At 37.0% G+C, this 23,090-nt stretch overlaps 3 protein-coding genes across 5 annotated transcripts; 1 reads left to right on the top strand and 2 right to left on the bottom strand.

Annotated features, from left to right (window-relative positions):
• The first annotated feature begins 768 nt into the window (after positions 1–768).
• LOC112697179 (probable polyamine oxidase 5) lies at positions 769–3,560 on the top strand. 2 transcript variants are annotated; one of them, XM_025750256.2, is made up of 3 exons: positions 769–877; positions 1,166–1,713; positions 2,145–3,560. In XM_025750256.2, the coding sequence occupies exons 2-3, from the start codon at positions 1,187–1,189 to the stop codon at positions 3,247–3,249; spliced, it is 1,632 nt and encodes a 543-aa protein (XP_025606041.1). In that variant the 5' UTR covers positions 769–877; positions 1,166–1,186; the 3' UTR covers positions 3,250–3,560. The 2 variants fall into 2 exon arrangements, with proteins under 2 accessions (XP_025606041.1, XP_025606032.1); XM_025750247.3 differs by lacking the exon at positions 769–877 and having other exon boundaries at positions 939–1,713.
• Positions 3,561–7,129: 3,569 nt separating this feature from the next.
• LOC112697190 (beta-galactosidase) lies at positions 7,130–12,310 on the bottom strand. Of its 2 annotated transcripts, XM_025750265.3 has the most exons (19): positions 12,012–12,308; positions 11,825–11,920; positions 11,610–11,722; positions 11,429–11,495; positions 11,255–11,347; positions 11,000–11,143; positions 10,826–10,914; positions 10,641–10,746; positions 10,473–10,560; positions 10,264–10,382; positions 9,996–10,160; positions 9,735–9,910; positions 9,522–9,631; positions 9,315–9,424; positions 9,111–9,221; positions 8,921–9,031; positions 8,635–8,840; positions 8,090–8,417; positions 7,130–7,682 (listed from the first exon to the last, which is right to left on the bottom strand). In XM_025750265.3, the coding sequence occupies exons 1-19, from the start codon at positions 12,180–12,182 to the stop codon at positions 7,572–7,574; spliced, it is 2,514 nt and encodes an 837-aa protein (XP_025606050.1). In that variant the 5' UTR covers positions 12,183–12,308; the 3' UTR covers positions 7,130–7,571. The 2 variants fall into 2 exon arrangements, with proteins under 2 accessions (XP_025606050.1, XP_025606057.1); XM_025750272.3 differs by lacking the exon at positions 11,825–11,920 and having other exon boundaries at positions 12,012–12,310.
• Positions 12,311–17,878: 5,568 nt separating this feature from the next.
• Positions 17,879–21,253, bottom strand: LOC140183726 (uncharacterized). The gene is made up of 4 exons (XM_072232501.1): positions 20,525–21,253; positions 19,987–20,350; positions 19,592–19,872; positions 17,879–19,483 (listed from the first exon to the last, which is right to left on the bottom strand). Exons 1-4 carry the CDS (start codon positions 21,251–21,253, stop codon positions 17,879–17,881), a joined length of 2,979 nt encoding a protein of 992 aa, XP_072088602.1.
• Positions 21,254–23,090: the final 1,837 nt, after the last annotated feature.

The raw sequence follows: 23,090 nt of genomic DNA on the forward strand, positions 1-23,090 counted from the left end.
CCCCTACGAACTACACTTTTCATTTATAGAAGGAGTTGAATTAATTTAGTGTATTAATTATTCAAATATCATCCTTAATATGAAAAATGATTTATTGTTAAAAGTTCTTATTCACTTTATAAATATAGATAGAGAATAACCATCATGTGATGGTGCGATTTATTCTTTTTTTTTCTTTTCTCACATTTTCCATTTTGCTTGGAAAATCATGCAATGTTGGAAAACCCTCAACTCGTTGACCATGGAGAATGAAAGATGCGTGATCTCACTCACAGAATCTTCATGCATAAATAAATGAGCCAAAGTAAATAAAATCACTAATTCAGAAGTTAATAAAATCAGCGAACAGATTCTATTGAGTATAATCCAATAATTAAAAATGGATTTTAATTGTTAGATTTTGCAGTGAATAGTCTTAAGGACACCCCCATCCATTGATGAGGTTGGTGAAAAGCACTATCAACCTTTTTTCTCATTCATTAAATTTTTATTTTAGTTTCTACGTTCAATATCTGTGACTCTCTGTGTTGTGATGATGCAATTTGTTTTGTTTGTTTTCCTCTGTAAACCTGACCACAGGTTCTCTCTCTCTCAATTATTACTCAATCGTGGACATGCCGTAGGGTCACAGAAGAGGACTTTGTCTCATTATTATTTATTATTATTTTTAGATTCAACTTTTAATTTTCAATGTATTTATTAATTATAATAGTGCTATACGTAACAGTTAGCATAATTCAAAGTGAGACTATAGTGGTGGTTGTTTTGTAGATAAATAAAAGAAAAGTAGACCTCTGTCTTTATTATTAGGGGTAAGATAAATTATACTAAAGAACAAGTCACAAGGGGAAAAAGCCACTCAAGTTTCCTTAATCAAGTGATTAACTATCTTCTCTTACTAGTTTGTAACTTTTACCGAGAAAACTAAGACACTAAACATTTGAATTTTTTTTTTAAGTAAAACAAGTCAAATTGACTTGATTGGTTGTACAAAATAAATAAATAATGGGGTAGTATATAAAATAAGCGTATGATATAGCCCTGTTCAGTGAACCCAGCACGGTTATAAATTCATTCTCAGTAACTCAGAATATCACCCTCTCTCAAATAACACACATTACTACTTTGCTCTTCAACGCCCTCTAACTGTTTGTTTTATTGTCAGTGTGAGAAGCAGTGAACAACAATGGTGGTGAAGAAGCCAAGGATTGTGATAGTTGGAGCAGGAATGGCAGGGCTCACTGCTGCCAACAAGCTCCACAGTGTGACAGCCTCAAAGGACTTGTTTGAGGTTTGTGTTGTGGAAGGTGGAAGCAGGATTGGAGGGAGAATCAACACCTCTGAGTTCTGTGGTGACCAGATTGAGCTTGGTGCTACTTGGATCCATGGAATTGGAGGAAGCCCTCTTCACAAGATTGCTCAACAAACACACTCATTGCTTTCTGACAAGCCTTGGGAGTGCATGGATGGAAACTCATCAGATCAAACCACCATCACCATTGCTGAAGGTGGCTTCCACTTGGACCCTTCCATTGTAAACCCCATCACAAGGCTCTTCAAGAACCTCATGGATCATGCTCAGGGCAAGAACCAGAAGAACAACATCACTGAACGAGATACTACTGCAAGAGGTGATGAATTTCTTCACAGCTTCTGTAAGAAGGTGTCAACAAGAGTTGGCTCTGCAGGCCTTAGTATTGGTTCTTTCCTCAGGCAAGCCATTGATCCTTTACTTTTTCCTTTAATTATTATTTTTTAATATAATTCATTCATGTCTCACCACTCAATAAAAGTAGAGAATTATTACATTGATTGGACACATTACCAAATCAGACACCTTTGTTTGGTATGTGTTTCAAAACAAAAAATATAGAAACATAAAGCAAATGGATTTTTATTCCTTTTTTACTATTCCAAGTTTTATAGGTGTCAAAAAATCTGACAAATTGTATTGCTTAATAGAGACATTTTATCTATTTTTATCATTGTCTCTTCTTCCAAACAAATTTGTGTCTCTGAATTTGTGTGATGAGTCAATTACTAAAAGCAGCCATTAAGGCCTATATCATCACTAATAAAAAACTATAGATTACAAATAAAGTGATTTAGAATCTGATTTGAAAATATGCTCAATTGTGACTCAGGGGAGGCCTTGATGCATACTGGGATTCCTCAAAGGATCAAGAGGAGTTCAAAGGGTGTGGGATATGGAACAGGAAGTTGCTTGAAGAAGCAATCTTTGCAATGCATGAGAACACGCAGAGGACATACACATCTGCCGGTGATCTCTTGAACCTTGATTACAATGCTGAGAGTGAATACCAAATGTTCCCTGGTGAAGAAATCACCATTGCCAAAGGCTACTTGAGCATAATTGAGTACTTGGCTTCTGCTCTACCGCCGGGGGTAATTCAGTTAGGTAGAAAAGTCACAAGAATTCAATGGCAACCAGAGAGACATGAACAAAATGGTTTCTGTTCTTCTAGGCCTGTGAAGCTACACTTCTGTGATGGATCAGTTATGCATGCTGATCATGTCATTATCACTGTTTCACTTGGAGTGCTAAAAGCTGCTATTGGTGATGATCAAGGTATGTTTCAGCCCCCTCTTCCAAATTATAAGGCTGAAGCAATTTCAAGGCTTGGTTTTGGTGTTGTTAACAAGTTGTTTATGCAATTGAGCCCAACAACACATCATTGTAAAGACGGTCATCACCGCCCTAAAAGGTTCCCATACTTGCAATTGGTTTTTCATTCACCTCACTCTGAGATGAGGCACAAGAAGATACCTTGGTGGATGAGGAGGTCACCTACCCTTTGTCCAATCTACAAGAATTCCAGTGTCCTCCTTTGTTGGTTTGCTGGGGAAGAAGCAAAGGCACTTGAGTCACTCAAAGATGAAGAGATCATTAATGGAGCTTCAGACACATTCTCCAGCTTTCTGTGTTCTGGTTATTCATACAATGAAGTTCAGTTCAGCAAAGTGTTGAAGACAAAATGGGCAACAGATCCTTTGTTTTTAGGGTCATACAGTTATGTTGCTGTTGGATCAAGTGGTGAAGATTTTGATACAATGGCTGAGCCATTGCCTAGAGAAAGCACATCATCACCACCACTTCAGATTTTGTTTGCAGGGGAAGCAACTCACAGAACCCATTATTCCACAACTCATGGAGCTTACTTCAGTGGCCTTAGGGAAGCCAATAGGCTTCTTCAACATTATCACTGCCTTGGGATATATAACAACTAGTATTTTTTTTTTCCTTTTTTTCTTTGGCTCCTTTTTTATTTATTTTTTAGTCATTAATTTCTATGATATGATTCCCATTTTTATTTTAGACATCTTTGGTTGTTTAATTTTCCTAAAGTAAAGTAGTAAGTGGTTGGAGCAAAAATTCTAGAAATTAGAAGGTGCAAGATGGAAAGTGAGATGGTGGGGTCATTTCAGCTGTATGAAATAAATTTTCCTCACATCTCTTCCTGTTCATCCAATGGATGTTAGTTTCTTTTTGTTTGATCACTTATTTATCTTCAAATCAAGTTTGGCGAGGTATTCACTTATATTATATTGTCTTTTTGTGATAATATCAGGTTAGATATGCTTTAACCATTTATAGAATGAAATTTCATGGGTAGTTGTTAGTTTTTCTGATGCTTAAAATTGGAATATCATGATAGAAGCAGTCAAAAGCATGCAATAAGAATTTCTCCACCTACCACCCAAAGTTTAGACTATGATATGATGTAGAATTCTTGGATGCTACACCACCCACATGTGTCAATGGTGATGATATTTTCAGCTTGGAATATCCTTATCAGATACTCATTACAAAACATGACTAGTCACCACTCTCTTAACAGGAAGCTGCAACAAAGTCCTTTTATCTTTTACTCATATTAAAGCTCATGGGAATTAACTTGAAATGAAATAGAATTTTTTTCCTTAATCATATCTTAAATAAGTTGTCTTCATGTGAAGTTGATAGTTGAGAATCGATAGATGATAATTTAATCAAACATATCAAATCATCTAACGATTCTCAACTATTAACTTCACATGAAGACAACTGCGGGTGAGATTTTACTTTTTTTTTCTTATTATAATTGTACCTAAAATGAAAGTGAGGTGGTTGAGGTGAATGTGATTGAGATGGAGGCACCCAATGGTGGGGTCCCATGTGGCTATATGAGGGAGTAGGGGTCAATCATAGCAGTAACCAAAATGTCCTTTAACATAACAATGAGACAGAATTGTATATGCTTATGGCCATCTGATTCCATTGCACTGATCTGCTCTCCTGATCAGGATTCATGAATGAACATGACATAGACAGCAACCCTGTCCCATCCATGGCACCATAATGCATATACCTGACTACGTGTATTGTATTGTATTGTATTGTATTGTATTGTATTGTATTGTATTGTATTGTATTGTATTGTATGTGGGAGTATGTATTATGTCACACTCACACTCACAATCATTTTAGACAGTTACTAGTTCTAAGTACTAAGAAGTAACATTGTAAATTTTATGGAAGTAAATACTAAATAGTGTTCACCTTTGTCATCCTTGCATCACATGGAACTAAATATCAGAGGCTTTAGATGTCTACAATAATTCTGCTTTTAGCTTCAGCAGTTTGCCAGTTACATGATGAGTCAGAATCAGATCATCAAAGAAATATAATTGCCATGCAAGGAAATACTCGTGTCTAATGTGCCCCCACCTTTTAAAATCTTTAGGTGCTTTGTCCTTATTGGATTAAACATACTGGTAGGGGCCATTGAAGTGACGACACGTGTAATCTTCTATCCATGCATCATTATTTGATTACTTTAATCAAAAGTGTACTGTGTACTTGCCCCTGTAATAATTTCCTATCCTCTTCAGCAGAGAAATTAATAAAACACAAAGTTGAACCATTATTGCTTTGCTTATTTGACTTGTACCCTCCATGCAGATGGTGGCAACTGGCAAGTGCTCTCTTGAATCAAATGTAAATCCCTGCTTGACCTCTTGCTCTTCTCCATTTGGCAATGGATGTTGCAAATAGCCCATGGTTTCATTTCTTTTTGTTTCTTTATTCATCAATTACAAATGTCCATGTAATACACTTATTACTCATCAACCCCTTTAGCTACTTATTGCTTTTCTGTTATTCAGTTGGATGTACTTTAATCATTCTTTTCTCAATCTTCCTATCACAATTCACCTTTGGACAAAGTAACATTTCTTTAACCTTACGCTTCTGAATTCTCTGTCATAATGATCCTGCTTTTTTTCTTTTTTATTTCGCAAATCTTCCATTAAAAGCTTAATTATACATGATTAAGAGGTCTTCATGACTCTATCCCTTTGTTCTTTCCTAATGACATTAACTTTTTTCTCACTTTTGAAGAGCTAATGATGACAAAGGGGAAGATGACATATATAATAAGTTATCACATTGGAGCTCTGGAATTTGCTTTATGAAAGCCTTGGTGGTGGGTGATATAGGGGCACATTCTTTAGTTAACAGTAAAGAAAGATCAAAATCTACATGTTTAGTCATAATCTTAGGCCAATAGGGTGTTTGAAAATTGTCCATTTTCTTAGCAATGTGAGAAATATAGGTGTGACTTATGATTTTTTTCCCCCTTTATATACTCTCTGATTATAAGCGTGGAATCAGCTACTGATATAATTAAAAGTTTAACGGCTTATAATACACTCTTTCTAGATCCTGCATTAACGCGAGATGCTTGTACACTGACTTGCCCTATTCTTTTACTCTATGATCATAAGATAAATATTCCTCTCATTTGGAGAGAAAGTCACATTCCATCCCATGAAAGTTGAAACAAAGGAAGCAATGCACAATATTTTAGCTGGACAAGCACAATCTTGGAGAATTAGACTAATTCTTAGTATAATAATGGGAAAATAAATTACGAAAAGTTTTTCTCTTACCACTATTTGATTTGCTGAGGAGAAAAGGTTGAGAGCTATCCTGTGGCTGAATTCTAATAGTGGAAGGTGGGCCTCTGCAATAATATATTAAAGTAAGTTTCTAATGCAAATTAAGATATCATTTTCAATACATTGGGGTGAGTGATTAATTGGCCTCCAATACAAATTCTGCATTATGAAGGACCAATTGTGATTTTCTGGGAAAAAAATGTTAAAGAGAAGTTATTACTTGAGTCAGAGTGATTGAGGCTTTGTCTGATGTGCTTGCCATAAAAACTTGCCTACACAGCCTACAACCTACAGTTGGAGCTTTAATGCTAATAATTGTCTGCTTGCTTTATCTTGTCTTTTCTATCTTTTACTTTTACTGCTTAGCATTCTCTTTGTATAGATGATAGCCTTCTTCACTTTATATAAAAGAAATCGATCTCTGTTAAATATAATTACAACTTCTTCATGTGAAGTTGATAATTGAGAGTCATTAAATAATTTGACAGGTTTGACTAAATTGTCATTTAACAACTCTGAACTATCAACTTTTCATGAAGTTCACTGCACCTGAGTTTTTACCAAAACGGAATGAAATTATTGGTTACACATTGGCTACAAAATTATTAATCACATAAAATTCTTTAGAACAAAGTCTTTAGTTCATTTGAGCCTGTAGAATCTTCTTTTAATAATTTGTTTTTGAGTGCCACAATTTGATGAGTGGAGAAAGAAATAGGGAAGAGGAGGGTGGAAGAATAAGCATTTTGAAAAAGCAGTTCCACAAGTACTTAACAAGATTGAATCCCAATACTTTAACGTACGTACCTTAAGCTTTCGGCCATCACAACTCTATTCTGTGGATTCGGACCTACCTACTCTTTAGATTAGTTACTACTACTTTTTTAGATTTGATGCCTTAATTTATATAATTTAACTTAACTTTAACAAATTAACATTAACATCATTTTACTGTTTAATAAAATACAGCAAAGTAAGGATTATAATTTGGAAAACTTTGAGGTTGGGTAATACAATAATGAGATTATGTTAAATGTGTATAATAATAGCCACTTGTAATTCAGAATTATGCTGTTATTCATCACATCATGATGATGAGACAATTGAATCAATCAATTTGAATTGAATTGGAATTTTACAGTACAATAACTCGGGCTAAATTTCATAGTTATATGAATTCACTAATTAAGTGAAGTATCGTATATCAATTCACAATTCATCTACATACTGAAATGTCATAAGTAACTGTATCTATCTGTATGTCATTTGTAAACATCTTCAAAGTTTGGGAAAAAAAGAAAAGAAGAAAAAACGTTTACTCACATCACCAATGGCCTAGGGAGGCTAAGGAACATGTGAAACACAAAGAGGATAGAAGATGATGTGAGAGCTGATGTAGCCTAAAAGATAAAGATCCCCAAACCCCTTTAATGTGTATCTCAGAAAAAAGATTGTGGTGTGGATGATTATTATTGGTGTAGAACAAAAGGACCTTAGCAAGAAACTAGAAACAGTTTGGGCTCAATGAGTCAGAAAGAGGAATCCTTTTTATACAATTCAGCTATTTAATTGTTGGGCTTCAACTTTGAATGCTGATCCTGAGACTGTTCCTATCTGCATATGGCCTCAACTGAGAGCTTCTTAGCAATTCCTGGACATGGGTCTCCCCCAAAAACTTCAGAAGCAACGGTTACCATGCATGATTGTTTGCCAATGCAGTTCTAAAACCAAAACAGTAAAGTTAAATACAAAAACATTGGGTGAGTGACATTGTTTTGAAGCAACTTTTGTGTTAGAATTGAATTCTAATTGTGTTTCAATTTTGTTAATATAGAAATTAGTTCTGTGTGATATTGGCAGTTAGTTAGTTCTCTTATTCCATCCCGGTTGGCGGTTCAAGAATTGGAAGTCCCAACTTTGGAATAAGGATATATGGCAATGACTGGAGGTACATAAATTACTAGTTTTATGAAATAACTAACACTTTGGTATGGGCCAATCCATCTACTTTGGTATGTTGAATCATGTTACTTTATTAGTTAACTGATGATATTTCAAATGTTGTAATATAACATTACTAGTTCTATCATATTTGCTTGACAGTTCTATTCTATTAAATGGAGAATACCCTTTGAGGAGCATCATATGATTTGTGAGCATGACAATCTCCTTGTCTATAGTTTCCACAGCTTCCATGTGGCAAACCATAGCTAGCAAACTTAATCTGTGACATCTTTTGTCCTGGAGGACACCACAAATGTGCTTTTGGCCTAATAACATTTCCAGAATCCAGCTTCTCCCTGTTCTTCAGAGTTGGTTGATCTTCATATATATCAGCACACACACTATCTGTTGTTCTTTTCACCAAAGAAATCCTAGTAGGGTCACCTCCCCATTCTTCAAACACAACCATATAGTTCCCACTCAGCCTCAGCCATGACCTCGGAACATGGTACCTGTTGAATGCCAAGATTGAATGAATATGTTTTGAACTAAAGGCCAGTTGAACTCAACTGTGAATCAAACAGTTTGTTGAATAATAAACAAGACATGATTAGCATAAAACCGATGATAAGATAATATATTATCTATTTATATCATATAAAAGTTGATGAAAGATGAATGAGCTTATAACATTTTACTTTGTGTAATTGTATCAGCTATAGCTCTTACCATCTCTGGCTAGGTTCTCCACAGTTTTTTTTGCATTTCTTGTCAGTGTAAGATCCGGCATAGTCGCAATCCCAACAAATTCCGTGTGCTGTGTATCCTGGCCAATGGCGGCCGATGCTTCGGCCATTTATCCATACTTGACCTTTTCCCATGCTGATCATGTCTAGAGCCAATGGATCATTTCCTTCTGGTTTGTTAAAATTTGTCTGATAATAGCATTGAACATAAAATGGCTCAGAAATCAGAACACATGTGCTGATTGCTTTGAATATTGAATCTTACTTACCTTGTACCATGTCAAAGGTTGTTTCTTAGCCAATAAGGTTCCTTGTGCCCATTCAACAGAACCACTCCCACTCACGGTTTGAAGGCCTAAGTCTTCACCTTTCAGACCAACCTGCCCAACAAACAGTATGCAAAATCTATTGCTGCTACCATAAAACCATTCATCAAAATTGAATGACATTATAACAAACCTTGTAAGACCATTTCTGGTGAGACAAATCTCTGGTCCCTTCATTTACACCCTCAAGTGTCACAGGGCCTAACACCCCAACATTCCATGTCTCAAAGTGTATGCCAACATGCTGAAACATTAATTTAAGGTTGAAAAAGTCAGAAACTTCTCAAAAATAATAAATGTTACAAAAGTAAATAAGAAAATTTCCAGGAGAACTAACCGGGAGGCCGACGGCAATACTAAGTAAAGAAATCTTGTTGTTGCCAGCCCTTAGATTAACAGTTTGATTAAATGTTAGTTTAGGAAAGTCGGCTCCAGCGTAAGAAGTTCCTATGTTCATAATGTCACATACATGATATGGATTAGTAAACTGGATTTCATCAAAATACAACACCAACAAAAAAACAAAGTTACTAATTTCATTCACCTGAATGTTGGCCATTAATGAAAACTAGTAAAGCATGGCCTGCTGACATTACTGTAAGAAGAGGCCATTTTCCACTCTTAATAAAACCTTCATTAGGATCAATATTGACACTGAACATGGGATCACAACACAGCATGCTTGCATCAAGCTTTAATTAAGTGGTCTAGAACTCAAATAGACAAAGACAAATATGATAAGTTGCAAGATGCTTACTCTGTCAAGTACCACAAATAATCTGTAGAATCTCTAGTGATGTTGATCTGCTCCCAAAGCGCATTCGCTGTGATGGAATCCTCTTCGCTGGACGACGCAGGTTCTTCAATGTATGACTCCCAATCAAATGCATTCTTTACAACAGTCATCTTCTTCTGGGAGCTTTGAGCACCAATCTGCATAAAATTGAATGCAACTAAGTATTGAACTCTAGAGTTTTTATATCACATTTTTGAGATAGCAAGCAGAATTATCTCTTACCCTTGCAGTGTTGAAAACTTCAGTTTTGCAGTCAGGAAGAATGCTTATGGACCAACGTGGTAGTTCATATTGCTCATTTGCAAATGAAACTTTTGCAGAAGATTTGGTGTCATAGTTTGCAAGGAATGCAGCACAAGCACCAGAATCTGTCTTGAACACATGTGCCTAAGACATTAACAAACAAACAAAATAAACAAATCTTGCAATACACGGAACCTAATTGGTTTTATCATAATCATGTATATAGAAGCTTAGGGACATTAATTACCTCGAGGTTATTTCCAAGTGATGTCACCTTTGGATCTACAGATATCAAAGCTGGTTCACACAGCTTTATTGCTTTGTGCAAATCTCTCAAATGTCCCCATTTTGGTTCATTTAAAAGTCCTGTTAGTTTGACAACAAAAGATATCTCATATTCTTGCAACTTTATGTGCAATTTGCTAAAATTGACTTTACATCATTTAATTTGCATACCATATTCATCAATTGGAGCATCATAGTCATAGCTAGTGGTAATGAAGGGGCCACCAGATGTTCGCTCGAAGTTAGTTCCTCCATGATACTGGACCAGAAAATATGAACATATTAGACTCAAATCGAAAGCTCGGAAAAAATATGAACATGTCATAAGCAGAATGATACCATATAATAGTTAACAAATGAACCACCATTTTGTATGAACCTAGCAACTGAGAATGCCAAGTCTTCTGCTGGTCTAATATTAACTCCACCACCAAAATAAGTGCACCTACAAAATCAAATAACTGGAGTTTTTGCATTTAACTCATTCCCATATTTGGATTAGCATTTATATTTGTTGAACTAACCAGCCTGTCCAGTTTTCTGTCCACATTTTTGGTTTGTAGTTCTTGTTGGGAGTGAAGTTTTCACAGTAATACCCATTGCATGTGTCAATCTATAACAAAGTGTAATTGAGATAACAAGAGAGAAGGATGAAGACTCAATTTCGAAATGAAAATGAGATGTTTAAGATTGCTTACAACAGGGTCAGGAGCATCTTCTTGCTTGCACATAATCCAAGGGACACCAGTGTCTAGACCTACAGCCATTTTAGCTGCCCATTTCGCATAAGCTTTTGCAGGATCACCAATTTCCCATTCCACTGGTCCAAGCTCATTCTCTATCTGTCACATCACATTCAATTGAAATTGCAACACAAAATTCATAACATAAACAAACAAAATGCAGGATTGAAAGCTATGCTATAATTAGCAATCCCATTCACTTCACTTTACCTGTGACAGAATTATTGGACCCCCCTGTGTCTCAAACAGATTCTCAGCCTTCATCATACTCACAATCTTCTCAGTGAACTTCTGCATTGCTGCCTACAGCATCACAAAAATTGATAATCTTTCTATAATCTAATAATAATAAGTACGATGGTTGAATTGATGATTAATTAATACCTTGAAAGGCTCATTATCTGTTCTGAAAGCAATGCCTGGAACAAACTTTAGCCAAACAGGAAAACCCCTGAACAGTAGACAAAGCATGTGAAGTGTTGACTAAGCAATAAGCATTAGTATAAGCTCCTTTCACTCCTAAATTATTATATTGAATTATAAGCCAAATTATGAAGATCATTACCCAAAGTTCCATTCAGAACATACATAGGGACCAATTCGGAGATTAACATAAAGTCCAGCTTGCTGCACTACCTTGATGAACTTAACTAAGTCGTACCTATCCTCGAAATAATACTGAAATATTTTGTAAGCTAAAGTATATTAGTTTTAGTTTCTTTCCAGTTCTTTTAAAATAAAAGAATAAAAACCATGCAAATCTTTTGGAAAGTGAATTACTTTCCCTGGAGAAGGTTCATGGCCATTCCAAAACACATAGGTTTGAATAACATCCACCCCTCCCTCTTTAGCTTTTTGAATAAGCTCTGGCCACATCTACATGCATTCACCCCATCAATGAACAATGAAAAAATACAATTAAAAATAATGATTAATAAAAGAAAAACATGATTAAGAAAGAAAGTACCTGAGGTGTGCTTCTGGGGTAGTGTATAGAACCAGAAAACAGAATCTTTCTCTGCCCATTAACAACAATTGCTTTGTGATCATATGTAACAGAAGCTGTCACTGCATGAACCCAGTACAAACATAACACCATCACACAAAGCTTCTTCCCACTCATCACCAAACTCTCCATTTTCTCTTCTCCTATCAACACATTCAAACTAAAACAAAACTTGAAAAGCTGTTTCTTTTTCCATTTTTTTGAGATTGAGAGGCTTTAACTAAAAACACAATCTTTGAAGCTCCCAAGTTGTTTATATACGTTTGAAGATCCAAAGCTATGGGACCCATATCCCTCCTTCCTTCTAAGGTACTGGACCCCACACGCAACTGCTACTTATACATTCTTAGATAGAGTGACATCAAATTAAGTAGTACAATGTTTGTTGTCTTTAATTAATGTTTACACCAATTATCGATGAGCTTAAAGCCATCAATGTGCCTTTATTATAGCCGTGTGGCATTCATTGCTTCAAGGATGGCAACTTTTTCTTAAGATAGTTCCTCCTTCCCTAATTTAATTAAACTTGTCAAATTATTAAAATAATGCTCAATCATTTTCTGTATTTCGTGCATGTTATCATAATTATTTATTGAAAAGGGGGGTGTGGGAGTAGTGTGGGGGTTACTGAAGAAACAAACTCTCAAGTTATGTGATCAAACCTTTGACTCTAAGCATTATCAAATCTTATTAGATGAGTAATAGACTAGTACTGAATTTGAATAGAACATACTATCTAAGGAGACCACTTAGATAAAGACACTAAGAATATTTTTTTTAAAAATGTTTATATATATTATGATATTATTGGACATCTTTATTAAACTAGTTAATAATTTATTTTCTAATAAACCAAAACAAATCGGTTTATTATAGCAACAATAATAAATTCGATTGTCTGTGATCTTGCTTGCGAAATAGAGGTATCAACCAAGTTATGTCCTCAGAGGCTGAACGTCCAACTCTTGAGACCAAGCTTTTCCTTCGTGTTGTGTCGTGAAAGTACGAGCAATGAAGAGGAGGAGGAGTGTACCTATAAAGGCACTCCGAAACTTAAGTCAGTATATTATTCTGTTTGAATGTGGTGAAAAGAACACTTTACCTTGCTTTATATGGTAGGTTGTTCGTCCGTTACGCTTTTGGTATTAAGGTCGTTTATAAAAAGGTGGATAACATATCTTTACTGGTATACCGTTATATCATCGGTTATGATGGAAGCACTTATTTGACCGAGTTATGACTTATGAAAGGACGAGCTTATAACGTATTACGCCGAGTTATAGCTTATGAATGGGTGAGCTCATAACGGACCACGCCGAGTTATAGCTCATAACGGATTACACCGAGTTATATCTCATTTATTACGACCATATCACAGCCCCCAAACTTGGCCTGTGAAGAGTTTTTAATGAAGCAGGTTGAGCTTCTTGAAGATTTATAACTCGGTTGGATAGGTTACTGAGTGAGCCCCCAGTTCAACTTACTTCATTAAAAAGTCATTATGTTTGTGACGTGGGGAGTCGTGGCATTGTTTTGGTGAGGAGAGAGAAAGAGTAATGGATCATTAAAGTCTCTTATCTTTCTAAAGCAACTGCATCGTTTGATGTGATTGAGGTAGCAGTTACTTTTACAATGTGGTTAAGTGAATGGTTTGGGAACTGAGTTGCTTATCCCTGACCCTTGGTGTTGCTTCTTCGAAAACAGAATGAGTAAAAGAGGTATGCATGCTTTTTCTTTTATTTTGTAATTCATCGTCTGCTTTTTGCTTCTTTGTATTTGCTTTTGGGTTTGGTTATGGGGTTTGAGAAGGAGAAGAAATGGGAGATTGATTGATCCTATGACTGGGTTAGTGAGGATGTAAGCGGTCGGATATCTTTGTTTTGGGACGATGCGGCTGTGAAGGAGGTTGATACCGGCAGAATCGTTAGGCCTGGGTCTGGAGTTCAGGTTGAGTTGCTGCCATGCAGTAATGAGGATAGGGTTTATCATAGGAGGCATGGGTTTGAGTATTTTTATATGCATAGTTGTGTGTTGGAAGAACTGAGGGTGAGGTTGCCATTTACAGTCTTTGAATATCAAATTTTGAAGCAACTAAACTGTGCTCCTTCACAATTGCATCCCAATGGGTGGGTGTTTCTGCGATGTTTCGAAATACTGATGGAATTTCTTGAGAAGGATCCTTCTGTAGATTTGTTTTTTTGTTTATTTCAAGTTAAATGAGTTTGGAAAGGGGGTTGGGTTAATTTGAACAGTACTCCTGGGTTTGGTATCTTCAAATTGTATAAGTCCTCTTTCAAGGACTTTAAGGAGATGTATTTGAAGGTGAGGAATGTTGAAAAAGAGTTTTCATTTTATATTGACAAGTTCTTGGCTGAGAGGTTTCCGCTGTGGTGGTGCTCGGAACCTCAAGAACATACTCGGGGCTGAAGTCATTACTCCGAGGAATGTTTGTATTATTGAGTTTTTGGTAGAACAAATTGATCGGAAAGATTTGATCTCCATGTTTGAACTATTAAAGTAGGAGAAAAATAGGGCTGCTGTGGTAGATTATATGGGTGAGTTGTGTTTATGTGTTATTGATTTCCTTGTGTATTTGAGCCTTACTTAGTTGCTGTTTTTGTTTTTTGAATCTGCAGGGGGTAAGTATCCTGGGGTGTCAGCTGCTTCACTTAGGTCGCGTTTTAAAAGTAAGAACATGGAGAAAGAGGTGTCATCGTCTAATTGCAAAAAAGGTGGTAGAGCTGGAGAAATCAGTCAACCTCATCAGGGGCGGAGGAAGGTGATTGCAAAGAAGAGGAAATCGAGCATGGTTGATTTGTCCGAGGATACTAGTGAGAAAGAACAGAGGGTTTCTTTAGAGGAGATTCATGCTTTTGTTGTGAATCAGAAAAAGCTGCATGAAATGACCGAAGATAGTGAGGGTTTATATGTATGGAGGAAGGAGTATTCCTATATGACTGTGGCCGATGAGCATTGTCAGTCTGAAGCTGACGTATCGTTGGCAAATGAGGTTGGCGAAATGGCTGTTGGTCAGTATATGCAAGTAAGGTCTTTTAGTTGTGTTATGGTTGTTGTTTTTGTTGGGAGTTGCTTATATGTTTTCTTGTTTGTGGTTTGTAGGTGGTTGGTTTGAGGTTAGCTAGTTTAGGTCGTAGTCAGGAACTGAAGCATAAAAAGGTGTTGGTGGAGAAGGATGAGGTTTTGCTGTTGAAAGAAGAGTTGAGTAAGTCTAAAGGCATTGTTTCCAAACTTCAGAATAAGCTGACTGAAACTGAAAAACAATTGAAGGAGACCAAAGAGAATTATGCCAATGATGTTGAGGATTTGAAAAGAAAGCAGCTAACTTGGCGAGTATGGAGGCTCGGCTGATTGAGGTAACTGCTAAGCTTAAAAAAATGGAGAAGAAAAAGAGTGATGAGATTTTGGATTCGTTTGTTGAGGATTTTGAGAGGGCGTCTTTACAGGCGAAGTTCCTTGTGCCTGATGCTGATCTGTCTGAGATGGACCCTGGGAAGATCGTCCGAGATGGAAAAATGGTTGAGGATGATAGCGTTGTCGAGGATGAGGCAGAGAATGTTTAGGATATTATTGTAATCTTTCTTTTAGTACTGTTTATGTTTATTTGTGTTTTGATGACCTGATTGGTGATAAGTTATTGATAGTTGCTATTTTGTAGCTTGCTAATAGAGTTGTTTGACTTTTTGTTTATTTGTGGCCGAATTGGATTTTAAGTATTTGAAAGGCCTTTGCGTAATTGATGGGAATTTCTGTTAAGAATATTCCTTTTAAAGTTTGCCGAGAATGCTCGGATTGGAATCAGGCGAGGATACTCGTCTTTTTGAAACCATAGATGAATCTGCATCTATGATATTTATTGTAAAAGCAAACGTTGGAATGATATAGTGATAGAGTTGGTATAAAAAAAAAGAATGAAATAGAGTTTATTCATATAGTAATATTGGCAATCATTTGGATACAAAGGTTCAGGTAGGCTAGCCTCGTTAAAACCTCTCTAAGCAAAACCCTTTAGGGATAAAATCTTGGTAGTAGGAAAAAGAGTACAAGCCTGTCCTTGAGCTTTAACTATAGAATTTCTTTAGGGAAGATACATTCCAAGTGTTGGGTAGGATTGTACCATTTAGAGTTTCTAGTTTATATGCTCCATTGCTGAGGACCTGTGTAACTCGATACGGGCCCTCCCAATTTGCGGCAAGTTTGTCATGTGATGGTGGACGTCGTGCGACTTCTGTCTTTCGAATGACCAAGTCTCCTTTGTCGAATGTTTGGATTCTAACCGACTTATTGTAGCGCCGAGATAATGTTTGCTGTGCAGCGCGTTGTCTTAGTGTGGTTATATCTCGGATCTCTTCGATGATGTCTAACTCGGCTCGCCGAGCTTCATCATGGTCGCCGAGCTGTGTCCTAATTGAGCTTTGGGAGATTTCTAGTGGTATCATTGCTTCAAAGCCGTAGACAAGTCGGAATGGCGTCTCTTTTGTTGATGATTAGGGTGTTATATTATATCCCCATAGGACTTCAGGTATGAGGTCGGCCCATAGCCCTTTTGCGTCGTTTAGCTTCTTCTTGAGTGCGTGCAAGATCACTTTATTTGCTGCCTCTGCTAGTCCGTTCGTCTGAGGATGTTCAACAGAGGCGAAATGTTGTTTGATTTTGAGGTTCTGCAAAAAAGATTGAAATTTCTGATCGACAAACTAGCAACCATTGTCAGTTATGATATAATGAGGAATGCCGAAACGGCAAATAATGTTCTTCCAAACAAAATATATTATCTGGTGTGATGTTATTTTTGCTAAAGGTTGGCCTCGACCCATTTTGAGAAGTAGTCAATTCCAACTACGAGAAATTTTACCTGGCCCAGCGCCGTAGGGAACGGGCCGAGAATGTCCAATCCCCATTGGTTGAAAGGCCATGTGACATCGCTATGATGCATATCCTCGGCTGGAATATGGATGGTTGGGGCGTGCTTTTGGCAATTTATACAAGTCTAAACTTTGTTTTGAATGTCTTGTTTTAGTGTGGTCAAAAGAACCCGGCGTGGAGGATTTTGGATGCTAGGCTTCGAGCTCCTGTGTGTGTTCCGCAGATCCCTTCATGTGCTTCCGACAGTGCTATTTCGGCTTCGGATCTGCTGAGGCATTTGAGTAAGGGGCGAGTGTATCCTCGTCTGTATAATGCTCCGTTCAGCAATGTGAAAAAGGTGGCTTGTCTTCAGAACCTTTTGACATTATCAATATTTTCTGGAATGTGGGACGTTTGTAGATAATCTATGAAATCTGTCCGCCAATCACTTTCCTGAGTAACACTTACCACTTTTGTCAAGTCAACACAGATTTTATAGAAAATTGATGTAATGTGGAGATCTCGGACTGAGTACTGCCGAGCTTTGATAAAATATCGGCTCTTTGGTTTTGTTCTCTTGGTATGTATTGTATTTCAAAATTTTTAAATTGTGAAATTAAATCTTTGACTAATAGTAAATATTTAGATAGAAGAGAATCTTTTACTTGTAATAGGTCATTTACCTATTGAATAACCAACAATGAGTCACAATATACCTTGATTGTGTGTATTTGGAGATCTATACAAAGCCTGAGTATGGCGACCAGGGCTTCATACTCGGATTGATTATTGTTGGCTTTAAAAGATAAGTGTAAGGAATGCTCGAGGATAGAACCATCATCGGCTTCTAGTCGTATTCCAGCACCATATCCTTCTTTGTTGGATGAGCCATCTATGTACAAAGTCTATTGTTTTGTGTGGTCTTCTTCTGATGGTATTGTAAGCTCTGCAATAAAGTCAGCTAAAAATTATGATTTAATTGCCCCTCTGGACTGATATCTGATGTTGAACTCGGATAATTCGATTGACCACTTTATAAGTCTCCCTGCAATGTCGGGCTTGTGTAGCACTTGTCGTAGTAGGTGATCCGTTCTGACATTGATGACATGACTTTGAAAATAAGGTCGGATTCTTCGTGCTGAGAAGACTAATGCCAAGGCCAGCTTCTCTATTTTCGGGTAATTAAGCTCGGCATGGTGGATTGTTTTGCTGACGAAGTATACTGGATGCTGAATTTTGCTTCTTTCTGTGATAAGAGCAGAGCTTACCGCCCAATCAGTAACTGATAAGTACAGAAATAAATCTTCCCCTTGGAGGGGTTTTTGTAGAATCGGCGGTTGTGAGAGAGTTGTTTTTAGTGTGTTAAAGGCTCTTTCACAATCATCGGTCCATTGAAATCTATTTTTCTTTTTTATTGTTTGGAAAAAAGGATTAGACTTTGAAGCTAAATAAGGTACAAATCTTGATAATGCAGCAAGCCTTCCTGTGAGGCGTTGCACTTCTTTTATAGTCTTCGGCCTTGTCATATCCACGACTCCTCGGCATTTGTTCGAGTTTGCCTCGATGCCCCTGTTTGTTAATAAAAACCCCAAGAACTTACCACCTTGTACTCCAAAGGCGCATTTTTTCGGGTTCAAACGCATGTTGTAGTGGCGTATTTGGCCGAATATTTCTGTTAAGTCGTCAATATGGCTGTTGCCGACCTTTGTTTTGGCGACCATATCATCGACATAAACTTCGATGTTTCTACCGATTTGTTTGGTGAAAACTTTATCCATAAGGTGTTGGTAAGTTGCTCCTGCATTCTTTAGTCCAAAAGGCATAACCTTATAACAGTAGTTTTCGAAGACAGTAATAAAAGCTGTTTTACATTGATCAGAGGGGTGCATAAGTATTTGGTTGTACCCCGAATATGCATCCATGAAACTTAAGGTAGCGTAACCGGAAGCGTTATCTACCAAAGAGTCTATGGATGGTAACAGATAAGAATCCTTCGGGCATGCTTTGTTTAAGTCAGTAAAATCGACGCACATGCGCCACTTACCGTTTTGTTTCCTTACCATAACCACATTGGCTAGCCAGGTGGTAAATCTGATCTCCTTGATGAATTTTGCGCTTATCAGTTTTTGTGTTTCTTCCAACGACGCTTTTCGCTTTTCTTCGCCGAGTTTTCTTTTCTTTTGCTGCACAGGTCTCGCAGATGGGTTTATAGCTAGTTTATGGCTGATGATTTGTGGGTCTATGCCGGGCATATCGGAAGGTGTCCATGCAAATAAGTCGGCTTGCTCTTGTAGGAAGATGGTGATCACGTTTAGCTCCTCTTTGCTTATTGACTTACCTACAAAGGTGAACTTGTTAGGGTCATTGTTAAAATATACCTTCTGTAAGTCGTCAGATGGAGTTGGTCTTTCTCGGAAGTCGGTTCTTGGATCTAGGTCGGCTAAAGCCGAGCTATTGTTTGTGAGATCGACATTGTTAACTTGTTGTTTCGAATGATTTTGGAACTTCATGCCGATGTTGTAACAGTGCAGAGCTTCCTTATGATCTCCATGGATTGTGACAACATGATCGTCCTACAGGGGGAACTTAACACACAGGTGAATTGTAGATACAATGGCGCCGAACTTGTTTAAGAAAGGGCGGCCAAGGATAATATTATATGGACTGAAGCAATCTACTACTAGATACTGAATATCACAAGTTTTTGAAAGAGGATTCTCACCCAGTGTGGTTTGTAACCACACTGACCCTATTATTGGAACTCGTTTGCCTGAGAAGCCGACCAGATCTCCCTCTGTTGACTGGAGAATGTTGTTACTGAGCTTCATTTTTTGAAATGTCGAGTAGAATAGAACGTCGGCACTGCTTCCAGGATCTAAAAGTACTTTCTTGACCAGTAGGTCTCCCAACTGAAGAGTTATAACTACGGGGTCATCCAAGTTCTGTATACTAGAGTTGTAGTCTGCTTGTGTAAATGTGACTTGTGGTAGTTGTGTTGTAGTTTCTGCTTCGTTTTGTGGTCCTTCTAATGAGCATATTACTCAGAATGACCTTTTTCTTGCCGAGTTTGAGGAACCTCCACTTGCGTATCCTCCTGAAATATAATTAATGACTCCCCGAGGCTTTTCATAATTGTTCGCCGTTAACTTCTCCTTTTCTCGGTGTTGTTGTTCTGACAAATCCTTGTTCCTGGAAGGTGTGGAACGTTTTTGGATGTGACTTCCGATGTACTTATCGAGATGACCTTGCCAAGCTAACCGTTCTAAGAGGTCCTTTGCTATCACACAGTCATCAGTGGTGTGGCCGTGCTTCTGGTGGAAGGCACAATATTTAGATTTGTCTACGTTCTTAGTGTCCTGGTAGGTGCCGGCCTTTCTTGGTGGCTTGATGAGTTTTGAATTTAGAATCTCTTTGATGATATCCTCCCGCTTAGTGTTAAACTGCGTATAAGAGTCAAAATGAGGTGTTAGTTTAAAACCTTTCTTACTATTTGGAGTTTTATCGTCATCTCTGTAGCTTGTTTTGTCAGACTTCCGAGCTTATCTGAGCTCCTCAATATCGATTTGTCCTTTGGCTTTCTCCCGGAACTCGGTAAGGGTTTTGGGCTTGGCTACCGCAATTATTTCCTGGAACTTTCCAGGTCGGAGGCCGCTTTTGATTGCGTGCAAATGGACTTCGGGATGGAGGTCGGGTATACTGATGGCGACTTTTGTGAAGCGAGTCATATAGTCCTTCAGACTTTCGTTTTGCCCCTGCTTGATAGTATTCAGATAGTCAGAGTCATGTAGATATATTACGGATCCGGTGAAGTGTTCTTCAAACAGCTTGGCCAGTTGCTGAAATCGCGAGATAGAACCTGCAGGCAAAGCACACAACCAATCAAGTGCAGGACCGTCTAAATAATTTGGAAAACAATGGCATAAAACAGTATCTGATACACCATTGACGATCATTATTGATCGGAAATTTTTGAGAAATTTCTTCGGGTCTCCAAGCCCATCATAAGGTGTGAGGGTTAGTGGCAGGGTGAATCTCTTTGGCAATTCGAAGCTCATCACTTCTTCTGTGAAGGGTCTTACAAGTTCATCAGACTCTTCCTTTTCATCTTTGGGTTGAATTTCGTCAGCTCGGATAGTCTTCGAGATGTGAGAGGGTTGGGAATGATGCTCATTATCTTCTGACTGCTGGTGATGAGTGTTGTTGTGTTCTGTCCGAACATGGTTCAGTTCAGCGATTTGAGCAGCCATTATTTGGTTTTCGTCAGCTATTCGTTGATTGACTTGTTGTAACTCAGCTACCATCCGCATAAGTTCGGATAGTGAAGGAGAGGGTACGTCAGCCATAGGTACGAGCGAAAACAATGGGACCAAAAGAGAGAATTCTATATTTTTGGCCCCACGGTGGGCGCCAATTGATCTTGCTTGCGAAATAGAGGTATCAATCGAGTTATGTCCTCAGAGGCTGAACGTCCAACTCTTGAGACCGAGCTTTTCCTTCGTGTTGTGTCATGAAAGTATGAACAATGAAGAGGAGGAGGAGTGTACCTGCAAAGGCACTCCGAAACTTAAGTCAGTATATTATTCTGTTCGAATGTAGTGAAAAGAACACTTTACCTTGCTTTATATGGTAGGCTGTTCGTCCGTTACGCTTTTGGTATTAAGGTCGTTTATAAAAAGGTGGATAACGTATCTTTACTGGTATACCGTTATATCATCGGTTATGATGGAAGCACTTATTTGACCGAATTATGACTTATGAAAGGACGAGCTTATAACGTATTACGCCGAGTTATAGCTCATGAATGGGTGAGCTCATAACGGACCACGCCGAGTTATAGCTCATAAATGGACGAGCTCATAACGGACTACACCGAGTTATATCTCATTTATTACGACCATATCAGTCCGCATTATAATTATTAGACCTGATTTGATCCGATCGATTTACACAATCTAAACCGAATCATGTTTAAATTTTTTAATAAAAAGGAAAATATATCCTTGATTTTTTTAAAAAAAAAACTATAATCCAACGGGTTATGTAAATTAATCGGTTCGACTGGATCTGATAACAATTAAGTTTATTGTTATTGTTATAAAAAAATTGGTTTTATTCCAATTTGCTAAAAAAAATTAAAATAATCGGTTCATTAATACGTCCAGTAATAATATGACACATAAATATCTTTACAAAAAGACGTTTTATACGTCTTTATAGGAACATCCTCCACACTATTTAAACTTGTTTATGTGGTGTTTTATTCCATATTAAGTGTTTGTATTGACAGACCAAAATAAAAGGATTTGTTGTCAAAGTCTTTTACTTGAATAGTTATTAATCCAAACAATCTTACTCCACTTTCAATATGTAAAACCTAATTTCATCATTTATTATACAATTATGCTACATATATATTAAAAATTAGTCTCTTATATATATTAATCGTTAATAAATTGACTGAAAGATAAATATAGTTAATTTTTAATCTTTGATAAACTAATTTAATTGATAATTTTTTTTAAAAACGAATTTGAAGAAGGTCAGTATTAAGAAATTTTAAATTACTAAATAAATAATTATTTTTAGTGATGTCGTAAATTTTATTTTATTGTTTACTTATATTGAAAGGACTATAAAGAAAAGAAAAGAAAAAGGCATATGATTGGGCTCACGCTTGATGCCGTATTGAGTGACCATTTGGCATTTGAGGAAGCAAAGGGCAATAATGGAACTCCCTTCAAGGTTTAACTAAAAAGCATAACTCTATACTTTCCTTTACCTCCAATAAATACTTAACTTGATAGTTGCAAAGCAACAGATAAACATAAACTATATAAGTAGATACTAATAATTAATGAAGGTAACACTGTGACATGGTAAGTTGCGCATCTTCTTTTGGGACTTAGCTTATTATTAATTAACTTTCAATTTTGGTACACAACGAAGTGTCAATATAATATTACACATTAAATTATTTTCTCAAGAATTTTGCCATCCATACTAGACAAAGGATGTACTATTACTTTCTTGATGAACAAGTTGCATTGAAGGTACAAGTTTCTATTAACAAGTTGATCAACATTGCTTAATTAATTATGTATTATTGTGGAATAATGTCACTGTCACATTGAAGCAAACACTTACTTTTGCAAAAATAGAGGAGTTGTACTAGTAGATCAA

This window comes from Arachis hypogaea, chromosome 1, assembly GCF_003086295.3.
Source record: "Arachis hypogaea cultivar Tifrunner chromosome 1, arahy.Tifrunner.gnm2.J5K5, whole genome shotgun sequence".
Taxonomy (NCBI): domain Eukaryota; kingdom Viridiplantae; phylum Streptophyta; class Magnoliopsida; order Fabales; family Fabaceae; genus Arachis; species Arachis hypogaea.

What these genes read in the sequence shown, in the direction of transcription:
- LOC112697179 (XM_025750256.2), top strand. Translation starts at nt 1,187, where the DNA reads ATGGTGGTGAAGAAGCCAAGGATTGTGATAGTTGGAGCAGGAATGGCA. An exon ending in AGTATTGGTTCTTTCCTCAG is followed by an intron (nt 1,714 to 2,144) that starts GCAAGCCATTGA and finishes ATTGTGACTCAG; the next exon opens with GGGAGGCCTTGATGCATACT.
- LOC140183726 (XM_072232501.1), bottom strand. Translation starts at nt 21,253, where the DNA reads ATGGCTGACGTACCCTCTCCTTCACTATCCGAACTTATGCGGATGGTA. An exon ending in AGGAGGATACGCAAGTGGAG is followed by an intron (nt 19,873 to 19,986) that starts GTTCCTCAAACT and finishes TTACACAAGCAG; the next exon opens with ACTACAACTCTAGTATACAG. An exon ending in CTTGTGATATTCAGTATCTA is followed by an intron (nt 19,484 to 19,591) that starts GTAGTAGATTGC and finishes TTCCCCCTGTAG; the next exon opens with GACGATCATGTTGTCACAAT.
- LOC112697190 (XM_025750265.3), bottom strand. Translation starts at nt 12,182, where the DNA reads ATGGAGAGTTTGGTGATGAGTGGGAAGAAGCTTTGTGTGATGGTGTTA. An exon ending in CACTTGGAAATAACCTCGAG is followed by an intron (nt 10,161 to 10,263) that starts GTAATTAATGTC and finishes TTAATGTCTTAG; the next exon opens with GCACATGTGTTCAAGACAGA. An exon ending in CATTAATGGCCAACATTCAG is followed by an intron (nt 9,425 to 9,521) that starts GTGAATGAAATT and finishes TTATGAACATAG; the next exon opens with GAACTTCTTACGCTGGAGCC.